The sequence below is a fragment of the Salvelinus fontinalis genome, chromosome 4 (genome assembly GCF_029448725.1).
Source record: "Salvelinus fontinalis isolate EN_2023a chromosome 4, ASM2944872v1, whole genome shotgun sequence".
NCBI classification, from domain to species: Eukaryota; Metazoa; Chordata; class Actinopteri; order Salmoniformes; family Salmonidae; genus Salvelinus; species Salvelinus fontinalis.
The window spans coordinates 10,440,614-10,465,823 of NC_074668.1; the positions used below are offsets into that span (position 1 = coordinate 10,440,614).

General features: G+C 41.1%; 1 protein-coding gene across 2 annotated transcripts in view; it reads right to left on the bottom strand.

Moving 5' to 3' along the window:
• LOC129853067 (glutamate receptor ionotropic, delta-2) overlaps window positions 1-25,210 on the bottom strand; it is a 691,695-nt gene that overhangs the window by 105,445 nt on the left and 561,040 nt on the right. For both annotated transcript variants that reach the window (XR_008759076.1, XM_055918729.1), the window contains exon 12: window positions 14,119-14,257. Coding sequence is in view for 1 of the 2 variants with exons in the window: in XM_055918729.1 (XP_055774704.1) it covers window positions 14,119-14,257 (139 nt within the window). In the remaining variant the exon portion in view is untranslated. The remainder of the gene's footprint in view (window positions 1-14,118; window positions 14,258-25,210) is intronic.

The window sequence follows — 25,210 nt, forward strand, 5'->3', positions numbered from 1 at the left end:
TGTATCAACACACCCAGTCACTACAAAGATACAAGCATCCTTCCTAACTCAGTTGCCGGGGAGGAAGGAAACCGCTCAGGTATTTTATTGCCGTCTGTAGTAAAGCAGAAAATATGACATCTGTGGTATGAGATTGGGTTATGACGGAGAGAGAGAGACAGAGAGCTATGTCCTCTAAATAACTTCTTCCCTCAGTCCATCCCTCCATCCTCATACTCATCCTTCTGCTACATCTCCTCTCGCTCATCTCTTCTCTTCTATTCTCTCTCTTTTTCTTTTTTTCTGAACCAAATCCACAGTCCTCCATCTCTCCTCTTTTATCAATCCGCCCACAGTGTCTACCAAGTCCTATCTACTGTTCACACGTTCTATTCCCACTCTGCTCTGCTGCTTCAGCTCCACTCTCCTCCTACAGGATTCACAAACAAAAACAATCGTCCACAAAACTCAGTTTTCAACAATCATTTGTTATTTCATATCCAGATAGATCTCAGAGTAGGGCTGTTACGGTGACTGTATTACTGCCACACCGGCAGTAACAAGTCATGACCGCAGTCAAATTCCATGTGACCGTTTAGTCATGGTACCTAGGCTTCTCCAAGCTCTACTTGCTACTGATGGTCATCAGTAACCTACCAAACTTGATAACTGCCTGGTACTCAGCACTCTATTGTCTCTCTAATCAAGCTGACATCAGTGCATATGTTTTCGAAAATTGAATCAAAGACTTCATGAGAGCTCATGTTGCACAACATTTCTAAAGGCTATGCAATTGCCTGAAAAAAACTGTTTGAATGGCCTCTATTATTAAAAAGAGGATCCCATCAGATTTCTATAGGCTAGACCTGATAAATGTACTTCTCAACTTTCCTCATATTAAGCACATTGCTTCTCTTTACAACAGGAGTATAGCCTACCTGGTTGGCAAGGTGCATGATAATGGTCCATTCTAAATCAAAACTAATTTCACACATATTATTTAGTATACGTAAAGACAAGATTATATTAAGAATAGTCTAATGGGTGACAATATTAGCCTATCACTTTTGAATGATGCTCTATCACTTGTGAATGATGTACTATCACTTGTGAATGATGTACTATCACTTGTGAATGATGCTCTATCACTTGTGAATGATGTACTATCACTTGTGAATGATGTACTATCACTTGTGAATGATGTACTATCACTTGCGAATGATGTACTATCACTTGTGAATGATGCACTATCACTTGTGAATGATGCACTATCACTTGTGAATGATGTATTATCACTTGTGAATGATGCACTATTACGTGTGAATGATGTATTATCACTTGTGAATGATGCACTATCACTTGTGAATGATGTACTATCACTTGTGAATGATGTACTATCACTTGTGAATGCTGTACTATCACTTGTGAATGATGTACTATCACTTGTGAATGATGCACTATCCCTTGTGAATGATGCCCAGGGTGTACAGTAGGGCAAGAAACAGCGCGTGCCTTTTTTCTTTTGCGACTTTTTCAAATCATAGTCCTGTAGCCTAGCCCATAGGCCTATATGTTTAGATAAGGTTTGTTTCACAACTAAAGTGGCCAAATAACATGTAAAAATTAAGCATATTAATCCGCTTTACAATCGGTGTAGAGAATAAATGGGATACATAGGTCGCGTTTGAGTTTCAAGTTTGGGGAAGATAATTTTCACCATAAAAATGCACCTTCATAATAAAGCATTACATGCATTAATGCATTTGCGGTCACTTTTGAGAACAGTGTTTTCCCACTAATTGATTGCATTCTGGAACATTCACGCTTATAGCCTACTGCCTTGTGCACACTGTTGCGCTTATAATGTGAAGAAATAGCCTATTAGCAGTGGTGTAAATTACTTTTAAAGTACTACTTAAGTCGTTTTTTAGTCCATCTGTACTTTACTATTTATATTTTTGACAACTCTTACTTCACTATATTCCTGAATAAAATAATGTACTTTTAGTCCATAATTTTCCCTGATAGTACTCATTACATTTTGAATGTTTAGCAGGACAGGAAAATGGTCCAATTCACACACTTATCAAGAGAACATCCCTGGTCATCCCTACTGCCTCTGATCTGGCGGACTCACTGAACACAAATGCTTTGTTTGTAAATGATGTTGGAGTGTTGGAGTGTGCCCCTGGCTATCCGTAAATTAAAAAAAACAAGAACAATTTTGCCATCTGATTTGCTTAATATAAGGAATTAAAAATGATTTATACTTTTACGTTTGAGCAATTACATTTACTTTTGATAATTAAGTATATTTAAATCCAAATACTTTTTGACTTTTACTCAAGTAGTATTTTACTGGGTGACTTTCACTTTTAATTGAGTAATTAAGGTATCTTACCTTTTACTCAAGTATGACAATTGGGTACATTTTCCACCACAGCCTAATAGTTAAAAAAAAATTAAGCTAAACTTTCTGATCTGTTGCATCAGCCTCATTGCTATTAATTTTTTTTATGCTAGTGGTTGTATTAATTTGGGATCTATAGCATCCCACAACTGTTCAGCATATGTTTGGAATATTTGTTTCTTGCACGGAAGACGAAGTTGACCAATAGAATATGTCAACGTTTGTACTATGGGGGATAGTAGATTGACATAGGCTACTGCTTTTTGCTGTTCGTTACTCATCTTGTTGACTGAGAAAAAGTAAACGTGGCCAGTTCCTCTAACATCTTCAATATGCTCCTTGCAGGTGCGTCTCTGATGTTTCTGTCTTCACTTGTAGCCTACTTAGCTGCGAGAAGGACACGATCAAGTGATGGGCATTGGCTAATAAGAATTGAGATATCTGAGAGAGCCATGTATGTGAGTGAGAGGTGCTTCGGAGCAAGGCAGTTGGGAGAAGGGAATTACAATGATTATAATCAGCTTAACCTGTTTGGGCTGCAGGGGCAGTATTGAGTAGCCGGATAAAAGGTGCCCATTTCAAACGGCCTCGTACTCAATTCTTGCTTGTACAATATGCATATTATTATTACTATTGGATAGAAAACACTCTCTAGTTTCTAAAACCGTTTAGATTATATCTGTGAGTAAAACAGAACTCCTTTTGCAGCAAACTTCCTGACAGGAAGTGGAAAATCTGAAATCGATGCACTGTTCTAGGGCCTGCCTATTAAAGTCCTTGATATTTATTAGTTTAGATGCACTTCATATGTCTTCCACTAGATGTCGACAGGCAGTGAGAGAAGAAATGGAGTGTGTAACTTGATCTGGGCTCGAATAAATGCTCTTTGTATGACGTGTCACCAGTTTCCTGTTTTCTGGAGAGCGCGTGAAGGGACCTGGATTTGCCTTCTGATAAGCTGTCGTTATGGACGACTAATATCTCCGGCTTTGATTTTATTTGATACATGTGACAATATCATCGTAAAGTATGTTTTTTCAATATAGTTTAATCAGATTATTGAATTTTTTCCGGGAGTTTTGCCGTGTTCCGTTCTCTGAGTTTGTTGACGATGGAGAGATTCACACTACTTGGCAAGTGTGCTTGCTAAATCGAGAGGGAAAAAGGCCGTTCTAAAACCAAACAACGATTGTTCTGGACAAAGGACCCCTTGTACAACATTCTGATGGAAGATCAGCAAAAGTAGGACCCATTTTATGATGTTATTTCATATATCTGTCATACATGTGAACTAGTAGTTTGCGGCCAGGTTTTGGGCACGCTCTCGCCATAACGTAAACTGCATATCGTAATGAAGTTATTTTTAGAATTCTAACACGGCGATTGCATTAAGAACTAGTGTATCTATCCTTTCCTATACAACATGTATTTTTTAGTTATGTTTATGAATAGTTATTTGGTCAGAATATGTGTGTCAGAAAAAGTGTCAGAAAAATATCTGGACGTTGTGGGAAAAAGATGCTACGTTAGCACAATGTATAAGCACTGATTTCAGCTCTAAATATGCACATTTTCGAACAAAACACAAGTGTATGTATAACCTGATGTTATAGGACTGTCATCTGATGAAGCTTATCAAGGTTAGTCAAAAATTATATATCTTTTGCTGGTTTGTTACGATCGCTAACTTTTGCTGTTGGGGAATGGCTTGTGTTTCTGGCTATTGTGGTAAGCTATTATAACGCTAGATTGTGTTTTCGCTGTAAAACACTTAAGAAATCGGAAATACTGGCTGGATTTACAAGATGCTTGTCTTTCATTTGCTGTACACTATGTATTTTTCAGAAATGTTTTATGATGAGTATTTAGATATTTGACGTTGGTGTCTGTAATTATTCTGGCTGCTTTCGGTGCAATTTCGGATTGTAGCTGCAATGTAAACTATGATTTATACCTGAAATATGCACATTTTTCGAACAAAACAGATTTATTGAATAACATGTTATAAGACTGTCATCTGATGAAGTTGTTTGTTGGTTAGTTTGGTTGGTTCTTGGTTAGTTAGGTTGGCTTTGTGCATGCTACCTGTGCTGTGAAAAATGTTAGTGCTTTTTTGTATTTGGTGGTGAGCTAACATAAATATACGTGCTGTTTTCGCTGTAAAACATTTAAAAATTCGGACATGTTGGCTGGATTCACAAGATGTGTACCTTTCATTTGCTGTATTGGACTTGTTAATGTGTGAAAGTTAAATATTTCAAAAAAATATATTTTGAATTTCGCGCCCTGCACTTGAAGTGGCTGTTGTCATATTGATCCCGACTTAGGGCTTGCAGCCATAAGAAGTTTAAGGGCACAAATTCCACTTTGACTGCAAAATGGATTTCTTAGGGGGCATTATGGCCACACAAGGGGAATGCCGATGAGAAATTCGAGGCCTGGTGAGAATATTATCACGTGCTTGTATAATTGTAAATGAGAGACTGATGAAGTGTGTGCAGCCTGCGCAAAAAAACTAATCAGAGCTCATGCCTTCAATGCAACTTTTTTCAAATCATCATTAGAGTCATATCATGCACCCTTAGAATGTATTAAAAATCTAAACACATAGCCCAACGTTTGTATCACAACTAAAGTTGCATAAATAACTCTAAATTGAGCATATAGTTAACCTCTCAACACAGAATAGCCTTTCTATATTATTTAGCTATGTTCAATTGTATTCTTCATACAATATAATAATAACAAATAATGCCACGGAATTACAAGCAAATCTTGTCCGCTAAATGAACTGGTGTAGGCGACAGCCATATTATGGCATAGCCAGATCAGGACCTAACATAAGGACAACTCAAGAGTATGCTATTCTGTTCTTCTGAAATAGACTACATTGACTACATTATGTATCTTTCGACCCGTCTAAAATATACACTGCTCAAAAAAATAAAGGGAACACTTAAACAACACAATGTAACTCCAAGTCAATCACACTTCTGTGAAATCAAACTGTCCACTTAGGAAGCAACACTGATTGACAATAAATTTCACATGCTGTTGTGCAAATGGAATAGACAAAAGGTGGAAATTATAGGCAATTAGCAAGACACCCCCCAAAACAGGAGTGATTCTGCAGGTGGTGACCACAGACCACTTCTCAGTTCCTATGCTTCCTGGCTTATGTTTTGGTCACTTTTGAATGCTGGCGGTGCTCTCACTCTAGTGGTAGCATGAGACGGAGTCTACATCCCACAAAAGTGACTCAGGTAGTGCAGTTCATCCAGGATGGCACATCAATGCGAACTGTGGCAAAAAGGTTTGCTGTGTCTGTCAGCGTAGCGTCCAGAGCATGCAGGCGCTACCAGGAGACAGGCCAGTACATCAGGAGACGTGGAGGAGGCCGTAGGAGGGCAACAACCCAGCAGCAGGACCGCTACCTCCGCCTTTGTGCAAGGAGGTGCACTGCCAGCGCCCTGCAAAATGACCTCCAGCAGGCCACAAATGTGCATGTGTCAGCATATGGTCTCACAAGGGGTCTGAGGATCTCATCTCGGTACCTAATGGCAGTCAGGCTACCTCTGGCGAGCACATGGAGGGCTGTGCGGCCCCAAAAAGAAATGCCACCCCACACCATGACTGACCCATCGCCAAACCGGTCATGCTGGAGGATGTTGCAGGCAGCAGAACGTTCTCCACGGCGTCTCCAGACTCTGTCACGTCTGTCACATGTGCTCATGTGCTCAGTGTGAACCTGCTTTCATCTGTGAAGAGCACAGGGCGCCAGTGGCGAATTTGCCAATCTTGGTGTTCTCTGGCAAATGCCAAACGTCCTGCACGGTGTTGGGCTGTAAGCACAACCCCCACCTGTGGACGTCGGGCCCTCATACCACCCTCATGGAGTCTGTTTCTGACCGTTTGAGCAGACACATGCACATTTGTGGCCTGCTGGAGGTCATTTTGCAGGGCGCTGGCAGTGCACCTCCTTGCACAAAGGCGGAGGTAGCGGTCCTGCTGCTGGGTTGTTGCCCTCCTACGGCCTCCTCCACGTCTCCTGATGTACTGGCCTGTCTCCTGGTAGCGCCTGCATGCTCTGGACACTACGCTGACAGACACAGCAAACCTTTTTGCCACAGTTCGCATTGATGTGCCAAACTGGATGAACTGCACTACCTGAGCCACTTGTGTGGGTTGTAGACTCCGTCTCATGCTACCACTAGAGTGAGAGCACCGCTAGCATTCAAAAGTGACCAAAGCATCAGCCAGGAAGCATAGGAACTGAGAAGTGGTCTGTGGTCACCACCTGCAGAATCACTCCTGTTTTGGGGGGTGTCTTGCTAATTGCCTATAATTTCCACCTTTGTCTTTAATTTCCACCTTTTGTCTATTCCATTTGCACAACAGCATGTGAAATTTATTGTCAATCAGTGTTGCTTCCTAAGTGGACAGTTTGATTTCACAGAAGTGTGATTGACTTGGAGTTACATTGTGTTGTTTAAGTGTTCCCTTTATTTTTTTGAGCAGTGTATAATGGATTTCCTGTGATGGTGTAAGGCTATATTAAATGGATTTATTATACTTTTTAAAATGTGGACGTTCCAAAGGTCCTCCTCAGTGTTTATTTTAATTCATTCATGAGACCGGCAGTTATTTGCTTGATAATCACCGGCCGACAAAATTTCATGACCGCCACAGCCCTTCCTCAGAGTATAATTACTTAAATATATGTCTATTTTTTCTTGTCACTGTGCCAAGCCATTCAGCTTCACTGACTCAATGATCTATACTGAGATGCCAGAGCAAATAGCTATTAAGACAATCTATATGGCTCCTTCCTATAGAGCCCTATCTGTAGATAGAGATTGATTGACATGTGAATGAGGACCAAAGAGGGTAGAGATGCGAGAGCTCCACTTCCCAAACTCGGTGAAATGGTAATCAAACTTTTATCAGATCACAGACCATCTAATTACAAAATCACAGTCCCCAAACCCCCCCCCCCCCCCCCCAACCCCCCCCCCCCCCCCCCCCCCCCCCCCCCCCATAAAAGCACATTACATAAATCTTGCAAGGTTTCCTGACTGAGGCAGCACATCCCTCCTCTTTAAAACAACAGGCCCCTGGGTGTGGAATTTAGGCTCTAATTATTCCAGTAATGACCCCAGAAGAGTCTACACATTAAAGATAATACATTGAAATTTATGGAAATCCTAATTAGCTGCATAGAAGTAGAACGGAGCAATCTGAGAAGGACTCATTAATGACATCTCATGCAAGTAGAAAAATAAATCTCCCCCCTCTCTCTCTCTCTCTCTCTCTCTCTCTCTCTCTCTCTCTCTCTCTCTCTCTCTCTCTCTCTCTCTCTCTCTCTCTCTCTCTCTCTCTCTCTCTCTCTCTCTCTCTCTCTCTCTCTCTCTCTCTCTCTCTCTCTCTCTGTGTGTGTGTGTGAGATCGAGCAGCGAGATTAGATTTTCTTGCAAAGCACAATTAACTACACTGCTCAAAAAAATAAAGGGAACACTTAAACAACACAATGTAACTCCAAGTCAATCACACTTCTGTGAAATCAAACTGTCCACTTAGGAAGCAACACTGATTGACAATAAATTTCACATGCTGTTTTGCAAATGTAATAGACAAAAGGTGGAAATTATAGACAAAAGGTGGCCTGCTGGAGGTCATTTTGCAGGGCTCTGGCAGTGCACCTCCTTGCACAAAGGCGGAGGTAGCGGTCCTGCTGCTGGGTTTTTGCCCTCCTACGGCCTCCTCCACGTCTCCTGATGTACTGGCCTGTCTCCTGGTAGCGCCTCCATGCTCTGGACACTACGCTGACAGACACAGCAAACCTTTTTGCCACAGCTCGCATTGATGTGCCATCCTGGATGAGCTGCACTACCTGAGCCACTTGTGTGGGTTGTAGACTCCGTCTCATGCTACCACTAGAGTGAGAGCACCGCCAGCATTCAAAAGTGACCAAAACATCAGCCAGGAAGCATAGGAACTGAGAAGTGGTCTGTGGTCACCACCTGCAGAATCACTCCTTTATTGGGGGTGTCTTGCTAATTGCCTATAATTTCCACCTTTTGTCTATTCCATTTGCACAACAGCATGTTAAATTTATTGTCAATCAGTGTTGCTTCCTAAGTGGACAGTTTGATTTCACAGAAGTGTGATTGACTTGGAGTTACATTGTGTTGTTTAAGTGTTCCCTTTATTTTTTTGAGCAGTGTATATCACTGCTAGGCATTCTGGAATCTGATTAGCCCAATGAGCGGTCGGGATTTACGCGTCATGACGACGAGACGGCGAAAAGAGAGAAGGTTTACTAAATGCTTACTAAAGACATGCGTGGGAGGCTGAGGAGTGCTGCTAACTGTTGACTCACACACACTCCCCCAGGTCAACTCTAGTCTTTTAGCGTTGCACAGTGCACTAAGTCTAGTCTTCCTAAATCACCATAGAGTCCTCCATGGAGTCCTCGGAAAACAGTTACCCGCCACAGGTGACGTCACCTGCAGGATGATAGATCTGATTTGTGTCACACTCAATAAAAAACGTAGGACCTCACTGGCCCCTGGAGGGGGAGATGACAGACGCTCCATCTTTCCACGGCCTGGTTTATACAGAGAGAAGAGTGTGATGATGACACTGAATCAACCTGGAAAACGGATTGGATTTGCATTTTTCGTTGATTTTACGTTGAATTCAAGATAGTTGACATCTCAACCAAATGTAAATCAAAACTAAACCTTGAACTGATGTCTGTGTCCAGTGGGACGGCTGCATATTCCCACAGGGATTCATTTATATACACACTCTGTCAACTGCAGTGTGAGGTCCTGTGTGTTGTGTGAATATGTATGTATGTGTGTGTGTGTGTGTGTGTGTGTGTGTGTGTGTGGGTGTGTGTGTGTGTGTGTGTGTGTGTGGGTGTGTGTGTGTGTGTGTGTGTGTGTGTGTGTGTGTGTGTGTGTGTGTATGTGTGTGTGTGTGTGTGTGTATGCCTGGGTAAAGGTAAATATATTGTATGTGTACATGTCTTGTGCATCAGTGTGTGTCTGTGCCCTGGAGACCAGCACAGGTCTGACAGATTGATAGTAAGCCAGAGAACACACACACACACACAGGTGCTGAGTTGAATTTCAATTTCACAAACATGTAATATGTACTATACCTGTCACACCCTGACCTTAGAGAGCCGTTTTATTTCTCTAGTTGGTTAGGTCAGGGTGTGATGTGGGGTGGGCATTCTATGTTGTTTGTTTCTGTGTTTTGGCCGGGTATGGTTCTCTATCAGGGACAGCTGTCTATCGTTGTCTCTGATTGAGAATCATACTTAGGCAGCCCTTTTTCCTTTGTATAAAGTAGGTAGTTATCTTTGTTAGTGGCACTATAGCCCTAGTAAGCTTCACGGTCGTTTCTTTGTTTCTTGTTTTGTTCGCGACATTTACATAAATAAAGGAAAATGTATGCTAACCACGCTGCACCTTGGTCCGGTCATTTCCACCTAGACGACGAGCGTGACAGAACTACCCACCACCAAAGGACCAAGCAGCGTGGCCAGGAGAGGCAGCCCCCAACATTTTTTGGGAGGGGGCACACAGGACGGTCGGCGGAGCCGAGGTTGGAACCAGAGCCAGTCGGGGAGAAGAAGGTGAACTTGGAGGGGAGTGAAGCAGAGACAGTTAAGGAGTTAATGGGGAGATTGGAGGAGAGAGTTAGGAGAGAGCTGTTGTGTTGTTGCATGAGGCACGACATTCGCCCTACGGAGCGTGTCCTCAGTTTAATGTCACCTGAGTCAGCTCTCCATACTCGTTCTGAGGTGTGTGCTAGCCGTCTGGGGAAGACTGTGCCAGCCCCACGCACCAGGCCTCCTGTGCGCCTCCCTAGCCCTGCACGTCTTGTGCCAGCTCTACACTCCAGACCTCCAGTGCGCCTCCACAGCCCGGTGAGTCCTGCGCCGGCTCTGGCACTGTGTCTCCGGTGCGCTGTGACAGCCCGGTTCGTCCTATGCCTGCGCTCCGTATGTGCCGGGCTAAAGGGGGTATTCAGCCAAGATTAGCGGTGCAAGGTCTAAGCACCAGATCTCCAGTGCTCCCCCACAGCCCGGTTCGACCTGTGCCTGCTCTCTAGAGGTGCCGGGCCAAAGTGGGCATTCAGCCTGGAAGAGTGGTGCCAAGGAGAAGCAACAGATCTCCAGTGCTCCCCCACAGCCCCTCCCCCTGTACGCTCACCACGCTGCACCTTGGTCCGGTCATTTCCACCTAGACGACGAGCGTGACAATACCCACAAATGTATCCAACATAACAGTTCCTGAATGGAAATGTATCCAACATAACAGATCCTGAATGGAAATGTATCCAACATAACAGATCCTGAATGGAAATGTATCCAACATAACAGTTCCTGAATGGAAATGTATCCAACATAACAGATCCTAAATGGAAATGTATCCAACATAACAGATCCTGAATGGAAATGTATCCAACATAACAGATCCTGAATGGAAATGTATCCAACATAACAGATCCTGAATGGAAATGTATCCAACATAACAGATCCTGAATGGAAATGTATCCAACATAACAGATCCTGAATGGAAATGTATCCAACATAACAGATCCTGAATGGAAATGTATCCAACATAACAGATCCTGAATGGAAATGTATCCAACATAACAGTTCCTGAATGGAAATGTATCCAACATAACAGATCCTGAATGGAAATGTATCCAACATAACAGATCCTGAATGGAAATGTATCCAACATAACAGATCCTGAATGGAAATGTATCCAACATAACAGATCCTGAATGGAAATGTATCCAACATAACAGATCCTGAATGGAAATGTATCCAACATAACAGATCCTGAATGGAAATGTATCCAACATAACAGATCCTGAATGGAAATGTATCCAACATAACAGATCCTGAATGGAAATGTATCCAACATAACAGATCCTGAATGGAAATGTATCCAACATAACAGATCCTGAATGGAAATGTATCCAACATAACAGTTCCTGAATGGAAATGTATCCAACATAACAGTTCCTGAATGGAAATGTATCCAACATAACAGATCCTGAATGGAAATGTATCCAACATCAAGGTCTGTAACATAATGAGCATGTGGGTTGAAGAAACCACATTAACTAATAGTCTAGTCCCATTTAAATGTTGAAACAATTTTAACAACTTATTTTACCAACCCTGGCCTGTAAAATATGTCTGGTACTGTGTGACAGTTTTCACTCAATGATGAAGAAAGAGGTGGTGTGGGTATAGGATGAAGTTGCCCTTTAACCTCTTTAGAATTAGGGGTGGAGTTTACACTTTTGGGGAAAATCGTTCAAAATTTAAACGGCCTCGTACTCAATTCTTGCTCGTACAATATGCATATTATTATTAATATTGGATAGAAAACACTCTCTAGTTTCTGAAACCGTTCTAATTATTTCTCTAAGTGAAACAGAACTCTTTTTACAGCCCATTTCCTATCCGGAAGTGAGATTTCCAAAAGCGAGATCTCTCTTCAAGAGCTTGTCTATAAAAGGGCATGTCACTTATGACTGTAGAAACACGTCATACACCTTCCCCTGGGTGTCATGCGGAAGTGAGAGCAGAAAGGACTTGATTATCTCGTTCTGGGATTGAATGCAGCCTCTTGGAGTGAGAGGTGAGCCATAATTTTTTTTTGGAAGGCGCGAACTTGGACTTGGAATTGCCTCCTGGAAAACCGTCGTTATAGTTGAATATAATCTCCGGCTTCGATTTGATTTGATACATGTCACAATATCATCCTAAAGTATGTTTTTTCAATATAGTTTAATTATATTATTGAAATTTATTCGGGACTTTAGACGTGATGCGTTGGAAGAATTTTTTCAAGATGGAGAGGTTAGCGCCGCACAACCAGTGTGCTTGCTAATTCAAGAGGAAAATAGTTCGTTCTGGATCCAGACAAAGAAGGTTCTGGACAATGGACCCCTTTACAACATTCTGATGGAAGATCAACAAAGATAAGGACCCAATTTGGGATGCTATTTCATATATCTGTCGAGCTGTGCTATCGCTACCGATTACTTGGAATCAATGTTATTGTGTGTTAGCCATTGCAGTAAGCTAATATAACGATATATTGTGTTTTCGCTGTAAAACACTTAGAAAATCGGAAATATTGTCTGTATTCACAAGATCTTTGTCTTTCATTTTGCTATACACCATATATTTTTCTGAAATGTTTTATGATGAGTAATTAGGTAGTTGACGTTGGTGTCTGTATTTACTCTGGCTACTCCCGTGCTATTTCTGACTGTAGCTATGATGGTAGCTATGATGGTAGCAGTAATATAAAACTGATTTATAGCTCAAATATGCACATTTTTTGAACAAAACATAGATTTATTGTGTAACATGTTATAGGACTGTCATCTGAGGGAGTTGTTTCTAGGTTAGTTAGGTTGGTTCTAGGTTAGTTAGGTTGGCTTTGTGCATGCTACCTGCATGCTACCGGTGCTGTGAAAAATGTCTGTCTGTCTTTTGTATTTGGTGGTGAGCTAACATAAATATACGTGGTGTTTTCGCCGTAAAACAGTTTAAAAATCGGAAATATTAGCTATATTCACAAGATCTTTATCTTTCATTTGCTATCCACCATATATTTTTCTGAAATGTTTTATGATGTGTAATTAGGTAGTTGACGTTGGTGTCTGTATTTACTCTGGCTACTCCCGTGCTATTTCTGACTGTAGCTATGATGGTAGCAGTAATGTAAAACTGATTTATAGCTCAAATATGCACATTTTTTGAACAAAACATAGATTTATTGTGTAACATGTTATAGGACTGTCATCTGAGGGAGTTGTTTCTAGGTTAGTTAGGTTGGTTCTAGGTTAGTTAGGTTGGCTTTGTGCATGCTACCTGCATGCTACCGGTGCTGTGAAAAATGTCTGTCTGTCTTTTGTATTTGGTGGTGAGCTAACATAAATATACGTGGTGTTTTCGCCGTAAAACAGTTTAAAAATCGGAAATATTAGCTATATTCACAAGATCTTTATCTTTCATTTGCTATCCACCATATATTTTTCTGAAATGTTTTATGATGTGTAATTAGGTAGTTGACGTTGGTGTCTGTATTTACTCTGGCTACTCCCGTGCTATTTCTGACTGTAGCTATGATGGTAGCAGTAATGTAAAACTGATTTATAGCTCAAATATGCACATTTTTTGAACAAAACATAGATTTATTGTGTAACATGTTATAGGACTGTCATCTGAGGGAGTTGTTTCTAGGTTAGTTAGGTTGGTTCTAGGTTAGTTAGGTTGGCTTTGTGCATGCTACCTGCATGCTACCGGTGCTGTGAAAAATGTCTGTCCTCTTTTGTATTTGGTGGTGAGCTAACATAAATATACGTGGTGTTTTTGCTGTAATACATTTAAAAAATCGGACATGTTGACTGAATTCACAAGATGTTTATCTTTCATTTGCTGTATTGGACTTGTTAATGTGTGAAAGTTAAATATTTCAAAAAAATCTTTTTTGAATTTCGCGCTCTGCCTTTTCAGTGGAATGTGGGAGGAGTTCCGCTAACTCCCATCCTAAACAGGTTGTTGATCTGGGGTCAGTTTAGAATTTCCCCCACTAATGGTTAAGGTTAGGATTGGGGAAGCTGATCCTAGATCTGTACCTGGGGTAAAGTTCAACCCGGAGTAGTGGTGTGCTACTTACTGGATAGAGTTCTCGATGCGGGTGATGGTGAGGAAGGCAGCCAGGTTGGCCGTGTAGGAGGAGATGACGATTAGAGCAAAGAGCCACCATACCCCCATCATCATCCTCGTGGCCAGGGTGGTATACGGAACTTCACCACCTGAAAATAAGACCAGGACAACAGAGAGAAGATGTTAATGTCAGCCAAATGTCAGGTATGGTTGTGCATAATTACATTTTTCCAGAAGGGAAGATATTTCACTTTTCACACACAAGACAACATACATTCAAGTCAGACTTTCCAGTGCAGGTGGACTGTATACAAGTTTTCTTCCATTCTTCACATTTTCATAAGGAGACAGATGTGTGATGTATGTAGAGTGAGTATTTCCTCAGCCAAGCAGCTCAAACAGGGCTAAAGCACATCTGTTTTGTTCTCTGTATTGATGCAAAACCTTTCCCTGACGCTGGAGGGGAGGGAAAGGGGAGTCTCTGCCTAGAAAAGACAGCCCTGGCTCCATGATGGATCTGTAGAGCTGAAGCCTCGCCTTTATTGAAGCCTGTTCAAAATTAGCCTCATTTATCCTTGTAGCTCGCAGATCATTGTGCTCGCATGTGGAATAAGTGCCAGGCATTTCAATCCCTTCAGCAAAGACTTAATAAAATATTTGACACCCACTCTATCCAGGGCCGTCCTCTGGGTTTATCTGTCTTATGAAGGAAATGTTCAGTTGACATGAGCTCCTATTGCCTGAAGGCTGTGTGTGTTCTGTTTAAATGTTGTTGCTATTGTAGAGTAGTTTAAATATTCTTAAATGTACCCCGATTTTCATTTTCATAGTTTGCTTTTTTCTTTGAATATTCTTTATTTATAAGATGAAGTTGGGGAGGAGAACAAACCCCTCTTTAATGTATTTAAAATAGAACAAACATCATGGTGAAGTTTTTTAGTCATGTAAAAACAAAAAAACAGTACTTACAAAAATACTTTTGACAAATGTACATTCTCTTCTGACTCATAATACCCCTGTCTATGTTAACTTGATGTACTCTTGTCTGTATATTTCAGTTATTGTATTGTGTATTATTGTTCAATGAACAATATTGTTGAAATGTTCTTCTGTGCTGTTACTGTATGTTTGGTTTTCATACAACACACGTGATTGTTTTGTAGTTAGACAAGAGAAGGCCCACAAAGTGAAGTTCCTTATCATGTCTCTTCCTTGATAAAAAACATGCTTTGGGTTTTTCCAATTGGGTGTTCTTGACTACAATATTCTTACCCTGAAGAAGGCACAGTGATGCCAAAACATTGGTCATTTACCCAATAAATTACTGGGAGTTTATATATGGAGTGTGCGACTTTCTTTATTTTTATAGTTTATAGTTTACCTACACACACCAACAAAGTATTGGTGTGCTCCAGCTCATGTTTTTTACCTTACAAAAACATTGACATTATATGGGGAATAGTATGAAAGAAGGAGGTCTTTATTCATATAATTCAGGACTTTTCACAGAAATATCCCAGAACCGTACCTATACTAAGAAGGTGTCATATGTATTCAAAAGGCAACATATTCTATATCACGCCCATATGCTGTCTTCACACCCATTCATTATTTTCCAAATGTCCCCTGAAGATCATGCTCCCAGTCCTCTGAATATCACACTCCCATAGTCTCCTGAAGATCCTGCTCCCATAGTCCCCTGAAAATAATGCTCCCATAGTCCCCTGAAGATCATGCTCCCATAGTCCCCTGAAGATCATGCTCCCATAGTCCCCTGAAAATCATGCTCCCATAGTCCCCTGAAGAGCATGCTCCCATGGTCTCCTGAAGATCTTGCTCCCATGGTCTCCTGAAGATCTTGCTCCCATGGTCTCCTGAAGATCTTGCTCCCATGGTCTCCTGAAGATCTTGCTCCCATGGTCTCCTGAAGATCTTGCTCCCATGGTCTCCTGAATATCTTGCTCCCATGGTCTCCTGAAGATCTTGCTCCCATGGTCTCCTGAAGATCTTACTCCCATGGTCTCCTGAAGATCTTGCTTCCATGGTCTCCTGAAGATCTTGCTCGCATGGTCTCCTGAAGATCTTGCTCCCATAGTCCCCTGAAGATCTTGCTCCCATAGTCCCCTGAAGATCTTGCTCCCATAGTCCCCTGAAGATCTTGCTCCATTTTCTCCTGAATGCTATTCATATCCTCTTGTTTCCATTTTGGTGGGACACAATATGATACATTCAATGGAACCCGTTCATCATTTCTGACATACACTAAAGGAATCATGAACCATATCTAGACAGTAACATATACAGTCATAAATCACAGAAGTCCCCTCCAGTAGGGGCTGTCACGTTAGGAAAAAGGGATGTGGATCAATCTGCTAGAGACTGCTTTTTAGAGCTTTTGAGTATGAAGCATTTGTTACCTAGACAAAGCCATAACAATGGATTGGGGTTGGATGGATAATACCAGCGATTGGCATGCTGCTCACCTTTTTGCATAACACTGTCCATGTGTGATGTAATAGTGTTCGAAATAAAACCAATTCCGGATTGCTATGTTGAGTTCGTCTCAAGTCTGTTTAGCTAGCTAATCAGCAAGCTAGCATACCATTTGATATGGCTAGGCGATTTGTAATCAGTGTGTGTTACTATAGCTACAGCCACCATAGCCAGACTGATGGGGTTCAAATAGGACAGCAAAACGGTCACTGTCCCACGTAGGGAATCGATGTGAATGCAATCCACTGGGATCATAACGGTCTCACGTGAAAGCCCCTTATGTTCACATGGCAAAAGGGTGCAGATATGCTTGTCCATTACATTAGCTTGAATAAAACCCAGACGGACAGCTCATCCTCGGCTGGGTGGGGATTATAACAGCGAGGGAGACTATTTGGTGGATTCTCAGTGTGAGCGAGAAAATAGATAACTTCAGGGGAGAGCTAAGGCCTGCCAGGGAGAGAGAGATTGCTTTGGCAGGAGGACGCAGTCATAGGATGTTGATCTTTCGAAAATGAGCCAGAGTGTAATGAAACTTTTATCGGGGAGTCCTGCGTCTCGGTTCAAAGCCACCCTGCTATGAACAGCAAATCAGCTGCTCCATTTTCACCAGGTTCTCCTTGTCTGCCTTTGATTTCCAGCCAGGTTAGAGCCAATGCTACTCCTCCCAGGTCTCTCTCTCTCTCCATGCATATACATGCACATAGATTCAAACAATTCATTCTGTAAACAGTATACATCTGTATAGAGAAAGAGAGAAATAATGAGAACACATAGGGTGCTTTGTTAAACTCAGCTCCACAGTGGAGGCGGCGATCAAAGTCATGCTCCTAAGGCTTCAACATTTTTGCCCAGGCAACACCATTACCCTTCCTGCTTTTACCTCATAGTACACAGAGCTAGATTGGAAAATATTTTCCCAAAGTGAGTCCAAGGAGAATGGCTGTTTTATGACGGTCACGTGATCACTATGCCAGTCAAGAAGTTCACATCGCACTAAAAAGCCTCCTTTAAGGTCAGCCGCACGGTCCTGACAGTGCGGACAGGACACTCATCCCAAAGTGGATTTCCAATCAAAGGGGAAAAGCCATGAAACACTGTGAAGAGCCCTTCATGGCTGTTGAAATGCTTGTAAATATATCTAAAGGTGACTGGGGAGGCCATTCTGCTCCTAACTCTGACCGGAGACACCATTCTGCTCCTAACTCCGACCGGAGACACCGTTCTGCTCCTAACTCTGACCGGAGACACCATTCTGCTGCTAACTCTGACCGGAGACACCATTCTGCTCCTAACTCTGACCGGAGACACCATTCTGCTGCTAACTCTGACCGGAGACACCATTCTGCTCCTAACTCTGACCGGAGACACCATTCTGCTCCTAACTCTGACCGGAGACACCATTCTGCTCCTAACTCTGACCGGAGACACCATTCTGCTCCTAACTCTGACCGGAGACACCATTCTGCTGCTAACTCTGACCGGAGACACCATTCTGCTCCTAACTCTGACCGGAGACACCATTCTGCTCCTAACTCTGACCGGAGACACCGTTCTGCTCCTAACTCTGACCGGAGACACCATTCTGCTCCTAACTCTGACCGGAGACACCATTCTGCTCCTAACTCTGACCGGAGACACCATTCTGCTCCTAACTCTGACCGGAGACACCATTCTGCTGCTAACTCTGACCGGAGACACCATTCTGCTCCTAACTCTGACCGGAGACACCATTCTGCTCCTAACTCTGACCGGAGACACCATTCTGCTCCTAACTCTGACCGGAGACACCATTCTGCTCCTAACTCTGACCGTAGACACCATTCTGCTCCTAACTCTGACCGGAGACACCGTTCTGCTCCTAACTCTGACCGGAGACACCATTCTGCTCCTAACTCTGACCGTAGACACCATTCTGCTCCTAACTCTGACCGGAGACACCATTCTGCTCCTAACTCTGACCGGAGACACCATTCTGCTCCTAACTCTGACCGGAGACACCATTCTGCTGCTAACTCTGACCGGAGACACCATTCTGCTGCTAACTCTGACCGGAGACACCATTCTGCTCCTAACTCTGACCGGAGACACCGTTCTGCTCCTAACTCTGACCGGAGACACCATTCTGCTGCTAACTCTGACCGGAGACACCATTCTGCTCCTAACTGGAGGGGAAGAAAAGGCAAATCTGTCCAAGTTCAGTGAGCCGATTGATGCAGAGCCTGCTGCTGGCTGAGCCCTGCCTCTCAACACCTAACACGACCTCAGTAGACACATTGTTCAGGGACTGGAACACCACAACACTACATTAGTAGACACACTGTTCAGGGACTGGAACACCACAACACTACATTAGTAGACACATTGTTCAGGGACTGGAACACCACAACACTACATTAGTAGTCATATTGTTCAGGACTGGAACACCTCAACACTACATTATTAGTCATATTGTTCAGGACTGGAACACCTCAACACTACATTATTAGTCATATTGTTCAGGACTGGAACACCTCAACACTACATTATTAGTCATATTGTTCAGGGACTGGAACACCACAACACTACATTAGTAGTCATATTGTTCAGGACTGGAACACCACAACACTACATTAGTAGACACATTGTTCAGGGACTGGAACACCACAACACTACATTAGTAGTCATATTGTTCAGGACTGGAACACCACAACACTACATTAGTAGACACATTGTTCAGGGACTGGAACACCACAACACTACATAAGTAGTCATATTGTTCAGGACTGGAACACCACAGTGCCATCTCAGGGATGATTATCATTGTGGTAGGTAGGACCACATAACTTGTCATAGACAGGCTTTTTTTCAGAATCATTTGTTAACATGATATTGCCTCCTGTAATGTAACATTTATGAGTGTGATTGTCATTCAGTAAATTGCTAAAACAATCGGGAGGCTAAGGTAAAGGAGGGTGTTAATAGTTTCCCTTACTACATGTGTGCGAAAGTACTTGTGTTCACCTAGGGTTGCAAAACGACCAGTAATTTATCAAAGTTACCGGAATCTTCTATAATTTTGGTAATTAATAGGTATTCTATGGCAATCTAAGGTAACTGTGGTAATTTATACTTGAATAACTTAAAAAAAAAATGTATTCATATATAGTATCTGTGTGTATATTGTCCATGAGTTTCTAGTGAATAGAGCATATGGTTCCAGAGAAGATTCATGAAGAAAGCGTCTAATCAACAATGTCATTATTTTCAATTAACTCTGTAACTCTTCCAACTATTTACTGTTTTCACAACTGCCACCAGTTTGCTGCCAAAACATTTACAATAGTAAATGTAGTCAAATAAATATACGTGTGATAATATGTGATAATATATGTGATAATATATGTGATAATATATGTGATAATATATGTGATAATATATGTGATAATATATGTGATAATATATGTGATAATATATGTGATAATATGAAGTGAGATAATTACAGACGTGTGATAATATGAAGTGAGATAATTACCGACGTGTGATAATATGAAGTGAGATAATTACAGACGTGTGATAATATGAAGTGAGATAATTACAGACGTGTGATAATATGAAGTCAGATAATTACCGACGTGTGATAATATGAAGTCAGATAATTACAGACGTGTGATAATATGAAGTGAGATATTTACAGACGTGTGATAATATGAAGTCAGATATTTACAGACGTGTGATAATATGAAGTGAGATAATTACAGACGTGTGATAATATGAAGTGAGATAATTACAGACGTGTGATAATATGAAGTGAGATAATTACAGACGTGTGATAATATGAAGTGAGATAATTACAGACGTGTGATAATATGAAGTGAGATAATTACAGACGTGTGAGAATATGAAGTGAGATAATTACAGACGTGTGATAATATGAAGTGAGATAATTACAGACGTGTGATAATATGAAGTGAGATAATTACAGACGTGTGATAATATGAAGTGAGATAATTACAGACGTGTGATAATATGAAGTGAGATAATTACAGACGTGTGATAATATGAAGTGAGATAATTACAGACGTGTGATAATATGAAGTGAGATAATTACAGACGTGTGATAATATGAAGTGAGATAATTACAGACGTGTGATAATATGAAGTCAGATAATTACAGACGTGTGATAATATGAAGTGAGATAATTACAGACGTGTGATAATATGAAGTGAGATAATTACAGACGTGTGATAATATGAAGTCAGATAATTACAGACGTGTGATAATATGAAGTGAGATAATTACAGACGTGTGATAATATGAAGTCAGATAATTACAGACGTGTGATAATATGAAGTGAGATAATTACAGACGTGTGATAATATGAAGTGAGATAATTACAGACGTGTGATAATATGAAGTGAGATAATTACAGACGTGTGATAATATGAAGTCAGATAATTACAGACGTGTGATAATATGAAGTGAGATAATTACAGACGTGTGATAATATGAAGTCAGATATTTACAGACGTGTGATAATATGAAGTGAGATAATTACAGACGTGTGATAATATGAAGTGAGATAATTACAGACGTGTGATAATATGAAGTGGGATAATTACAGACGTGTGATAATATGAAGTGGGATAATTACAGACGTGTGATAATATGAAGTGAGATAATTACAGACGTGTGATAATATGAAGTGAGATAATTACAGACATGTGATAATATGAAGTGCAATAATTACAGACGTGTGATAATATGAAGTCAGATAATTACAGACGTGTGATAATATGAAGTCAGATAATTACCGACGTGTGATAATATGAAGTGCGATAATTACAGACATGTGATAATATGAAGTAACCCAAAATGACCACTACAAGTAATTTTATAAAATCCCCCCCAAAACTTGAAAGTTACCAAAAATCATGGAAATTTACTGGTCGACTTCTAAAGTTTCCAGTAATATACCCTCCCATTGCAACTCTATCTGCACTTGACATCTGCCATGGAAAGAATGATTCTTATACAATTCCTTTGCTTCTCACGTATATGTGACAACTACATCGACACTACACAATATCACTGATGCTGTTACTGTAAATACAAACTTTCGTAGTTTTATGTTTAACAGAAAAGTTAGCCTCATAAAGAGAAAACACCTCTTACTATTAGGTTTTATGCAAGTCAAAAAAATAATGATCTCTCACTGTGCTGTTTCCCTTAGTTCTGCTTTGAGTGAAATTAGCAGGAACAGAGCATAATAGAATGTAACATTAATAAAATATACAAGCACTGGTTGCTTTGACACAGCAAATATCTTCCCTCTCCAATTCTGACACTCAGCAGTTAAAGTCAACTTTAAAAAAAATGCATTAATGCTACTGGTGCAGAACATTCAAAGGTTTATAGTAGTTACCTTGTAAAGCTTTAAATCTCAGAGGCACCTGGTGAGCCTGAGATTGTAGTTCCTGATGAGTGCTGTTAGGTTTATTTATTTATTTCCTTTCTTTTCAAGAGTGCCCTGGTGATAAATAACTTAAGGAAAACACGCCGGCCTAGCTGGGGACTTCCTCTGCATGTCACCTTTATTTTCCTGGCATCGAGCCAAACCGGCGGGTTCCGTGTGATTGCAATTTATTCAACCCATCAAGTATCCCATTATGAGGCTAGCTGCCAAATAATGCCATCAATTTGCATACAGTTTACGCTTGAAGCCCGGTTCTCGCTCTCAAAGTGCTATCTCACCACGCAGCCACCCTGGACATTTCAACTGTGGTAAATCATCTAAATAAAGAAATAAAGAATAAAGGAGCAGTCAGAGGTGATCTGCCAGGACGGAAGCACAAGGATTTCCCAGCACGAGAATCGAGAGTGCCAATAACAACGGGACACAACCACAGTCGCCAAAGGGAGCCATCGAATCTGTATAATCTGCAGCGGAAGCAGCACCTCATCCTGCGCCAGGATTACCTCTTTTCCATGGCGCTACATTATTGTCAAGTGGGTTTATGCTGGTGGTTGTGCGTCGGCCTCTGTGTGTCTAAGATTGAGTACTATAATAGGTATTACATGTATTACCAAGGACCGACAAAAAAAGCTATATTTCATTATTATACTACTGAACATGCTGTAGTACTTGTTCACATTATGATAATGTCCGGTTTCACCTTTGATCCAAACAAATAGCTATCGCTCTCATCGCGGTTGGGCCTGGCTGCATCATTGTAAGTAGTGACGAGGGGGTGAATGTTGTGGAATTAGGCTGTTTGAATGTTGTGGCAGCCATTCATATGTGAGGTAATCTATTCCTCGATAAATGTGTCACAGCATCGCTAGGCCCCAAGAGTTATTACTTTCATCAGATTCACCGACCTCAGGAAGTAATGTGCCGAAGAAAGGAAATGAATGTTGTTCAGTAATATATGCTTGTTCAATTCATACCACATCGCGATGGCAAGGTGCTTTCTTGTCTCATTCACTGAGAAACCATTTTAGCACCCTGTAAAGCAAATTCCTTTTTTAAAAGATAACCTGCCTCCTCAGAGATGGTATCAGGGGCAAATCAATTTGAAAGCCATCAAATGATTTCCTGGCACTGCTCTGTGATACAAGTCATGTCTAAACACTGACATTCGGAAAGTATGGCATTGTGTTCTTGGGGACGTTTAATGATGCATTAATGTTTTGGTACCCATCCCCAGATCTGTTCCTCGACACTATCGTGTCTCGGAGCTCTATGGAGAATTCCTTCCACCTCCTGGCTTGGTTTTTGCTCTGACATGCACTGTCAACTGTGGGACATTATATAGAAAGTTGTATGCCTTTCCAAATCATGTCCAATCTATTGAATTTACCACAGGTGGAATCCAATCAATTTGTAGAAACATCTCAAGGATGATCAATGGAAACAGGACGCACCTGAGCTCAATTTCGAGTCTTATAGCATATATACTGAGGTAAATACGTTTTTGTTAAATTTTATTATTATTTTATACATTTTTTTTTTTAAATCTAAAAACCTGTTTTTGTTTTATCGTTATCAGTGTAGTGTGTGCAAATTGATTAGGGAAATGTTTTATTTAATCCATTTTAGAATGAGGCTGTAACGTAACAAAATTTGGAAAAAGGGAAGGGGTCTGAATACTTTCTGAATGTACTTTATACAGTGCCTTGCAAAAGTATGAATCCCCCTTGACGTTTTTCCTATTTTGCTGCATTACAACCTGTAATTTAAATTGATTTGTATTTGGACTTCATGCAATGGACATACACAAAATTGTCCAAATTGATGAAGTGAAAAAATTACTTGTTTCAAAAAATTCCACAAAATAAAAAACGGAAAAGTGGTGTGTTTGCTATGAAGCCCCTAAATAAGATCTTGTGCAACCAATTACCTTCAGAAGTCACATTATTAGTTAAATAATTAGTTAAATCCAAGTGTCACATGATCTGTCACATGATCTCAGTTTATATACACCTGTTCTGAAAGGCCCCAGAGTCTGCAACACCATTAAGCAAGGGGCACCACCAAGTAAGCGACACCATGAAGACCAAGGAGCTCTCCAAACAGGCCAGGGACAAAGTTGTGGAGAAGTACAGATCAGGGTTGGGTTATAAAAAAATATCTGAAACTTTGAACATCCTACAGAGCACCATTAAATCCATTATAAAAAAATTGAAAGAATATGGTACCACAACAGACCTGCTAAGAGAGGGCCGCCCACCAAAACTCACGACCAGGCAAGGAGGGCATTAATCAGAGAGGCAACAAAGAGACCAAAGATAACCCTGAAGGAGCTGCAAAGCTCCATAGCGGAGATTGGAGTATCTGTCCACTCCAAAGAGCTGGGCTTTACGGAAGGGTGGCCAGAAAAAAGTAATTGCTTAAAGAAAAAAATAAGCAAACATGTTTGGTGCTCGCCAAAAGGCATGTGGGAGACTCCCCAAACATATGGAAGAAGGTACTCTGGTCAGATGATACTAACATTTAGCCTTTTGGCCAACAAGGAAAACTCTATATCTGGCGCAAATCCAACACCTCTCATCACCCCGAGAACACCATCCCCACAGTGAAACATGGTGGTGGCAGCATCATGCTGTGGGGATGTTTTTCATCGGCAGGGACTGGGAAACTGGTCAGAATTGAAGGAATGATGGATGGCGCTAAATACAGGGAAATTCTCGAGGGAAACCTGTTTGTCTTCCAGAGATTTGAGACTGGGACGGAGTTCAACTTCCAGCAGGACAATGACCCTAAGAATACTGCTAAAGCAACATTTGAGTGGTTTAAGGGAAAACATTTAAATGTCTTGGAATGGCCTAGTCAAAGCCCAGACCTCAATCAAATTGAGAATCTGTGGTATGACTTAAAGATTGCTGTACACCAACAGAACCCATCCAATTGGAAGGAGTTGGAGCAGTTTAGTCTTGAAGAATGGTTTTTAAAAAGTCCCAGTGGCTAGATGTGCCAAGCTTATAGAAACATACCCCAAGACACTTGCAGCTGTAATTGCTGCAAAATGTGTCTCTACAAAGTATTGACTTGGGGGGGGTGAATAGTTATGCACGCTCAAGTTTTCTGTTTTTTTTGTCTTATTTCTTGTTTGTTTCACACAAAAAA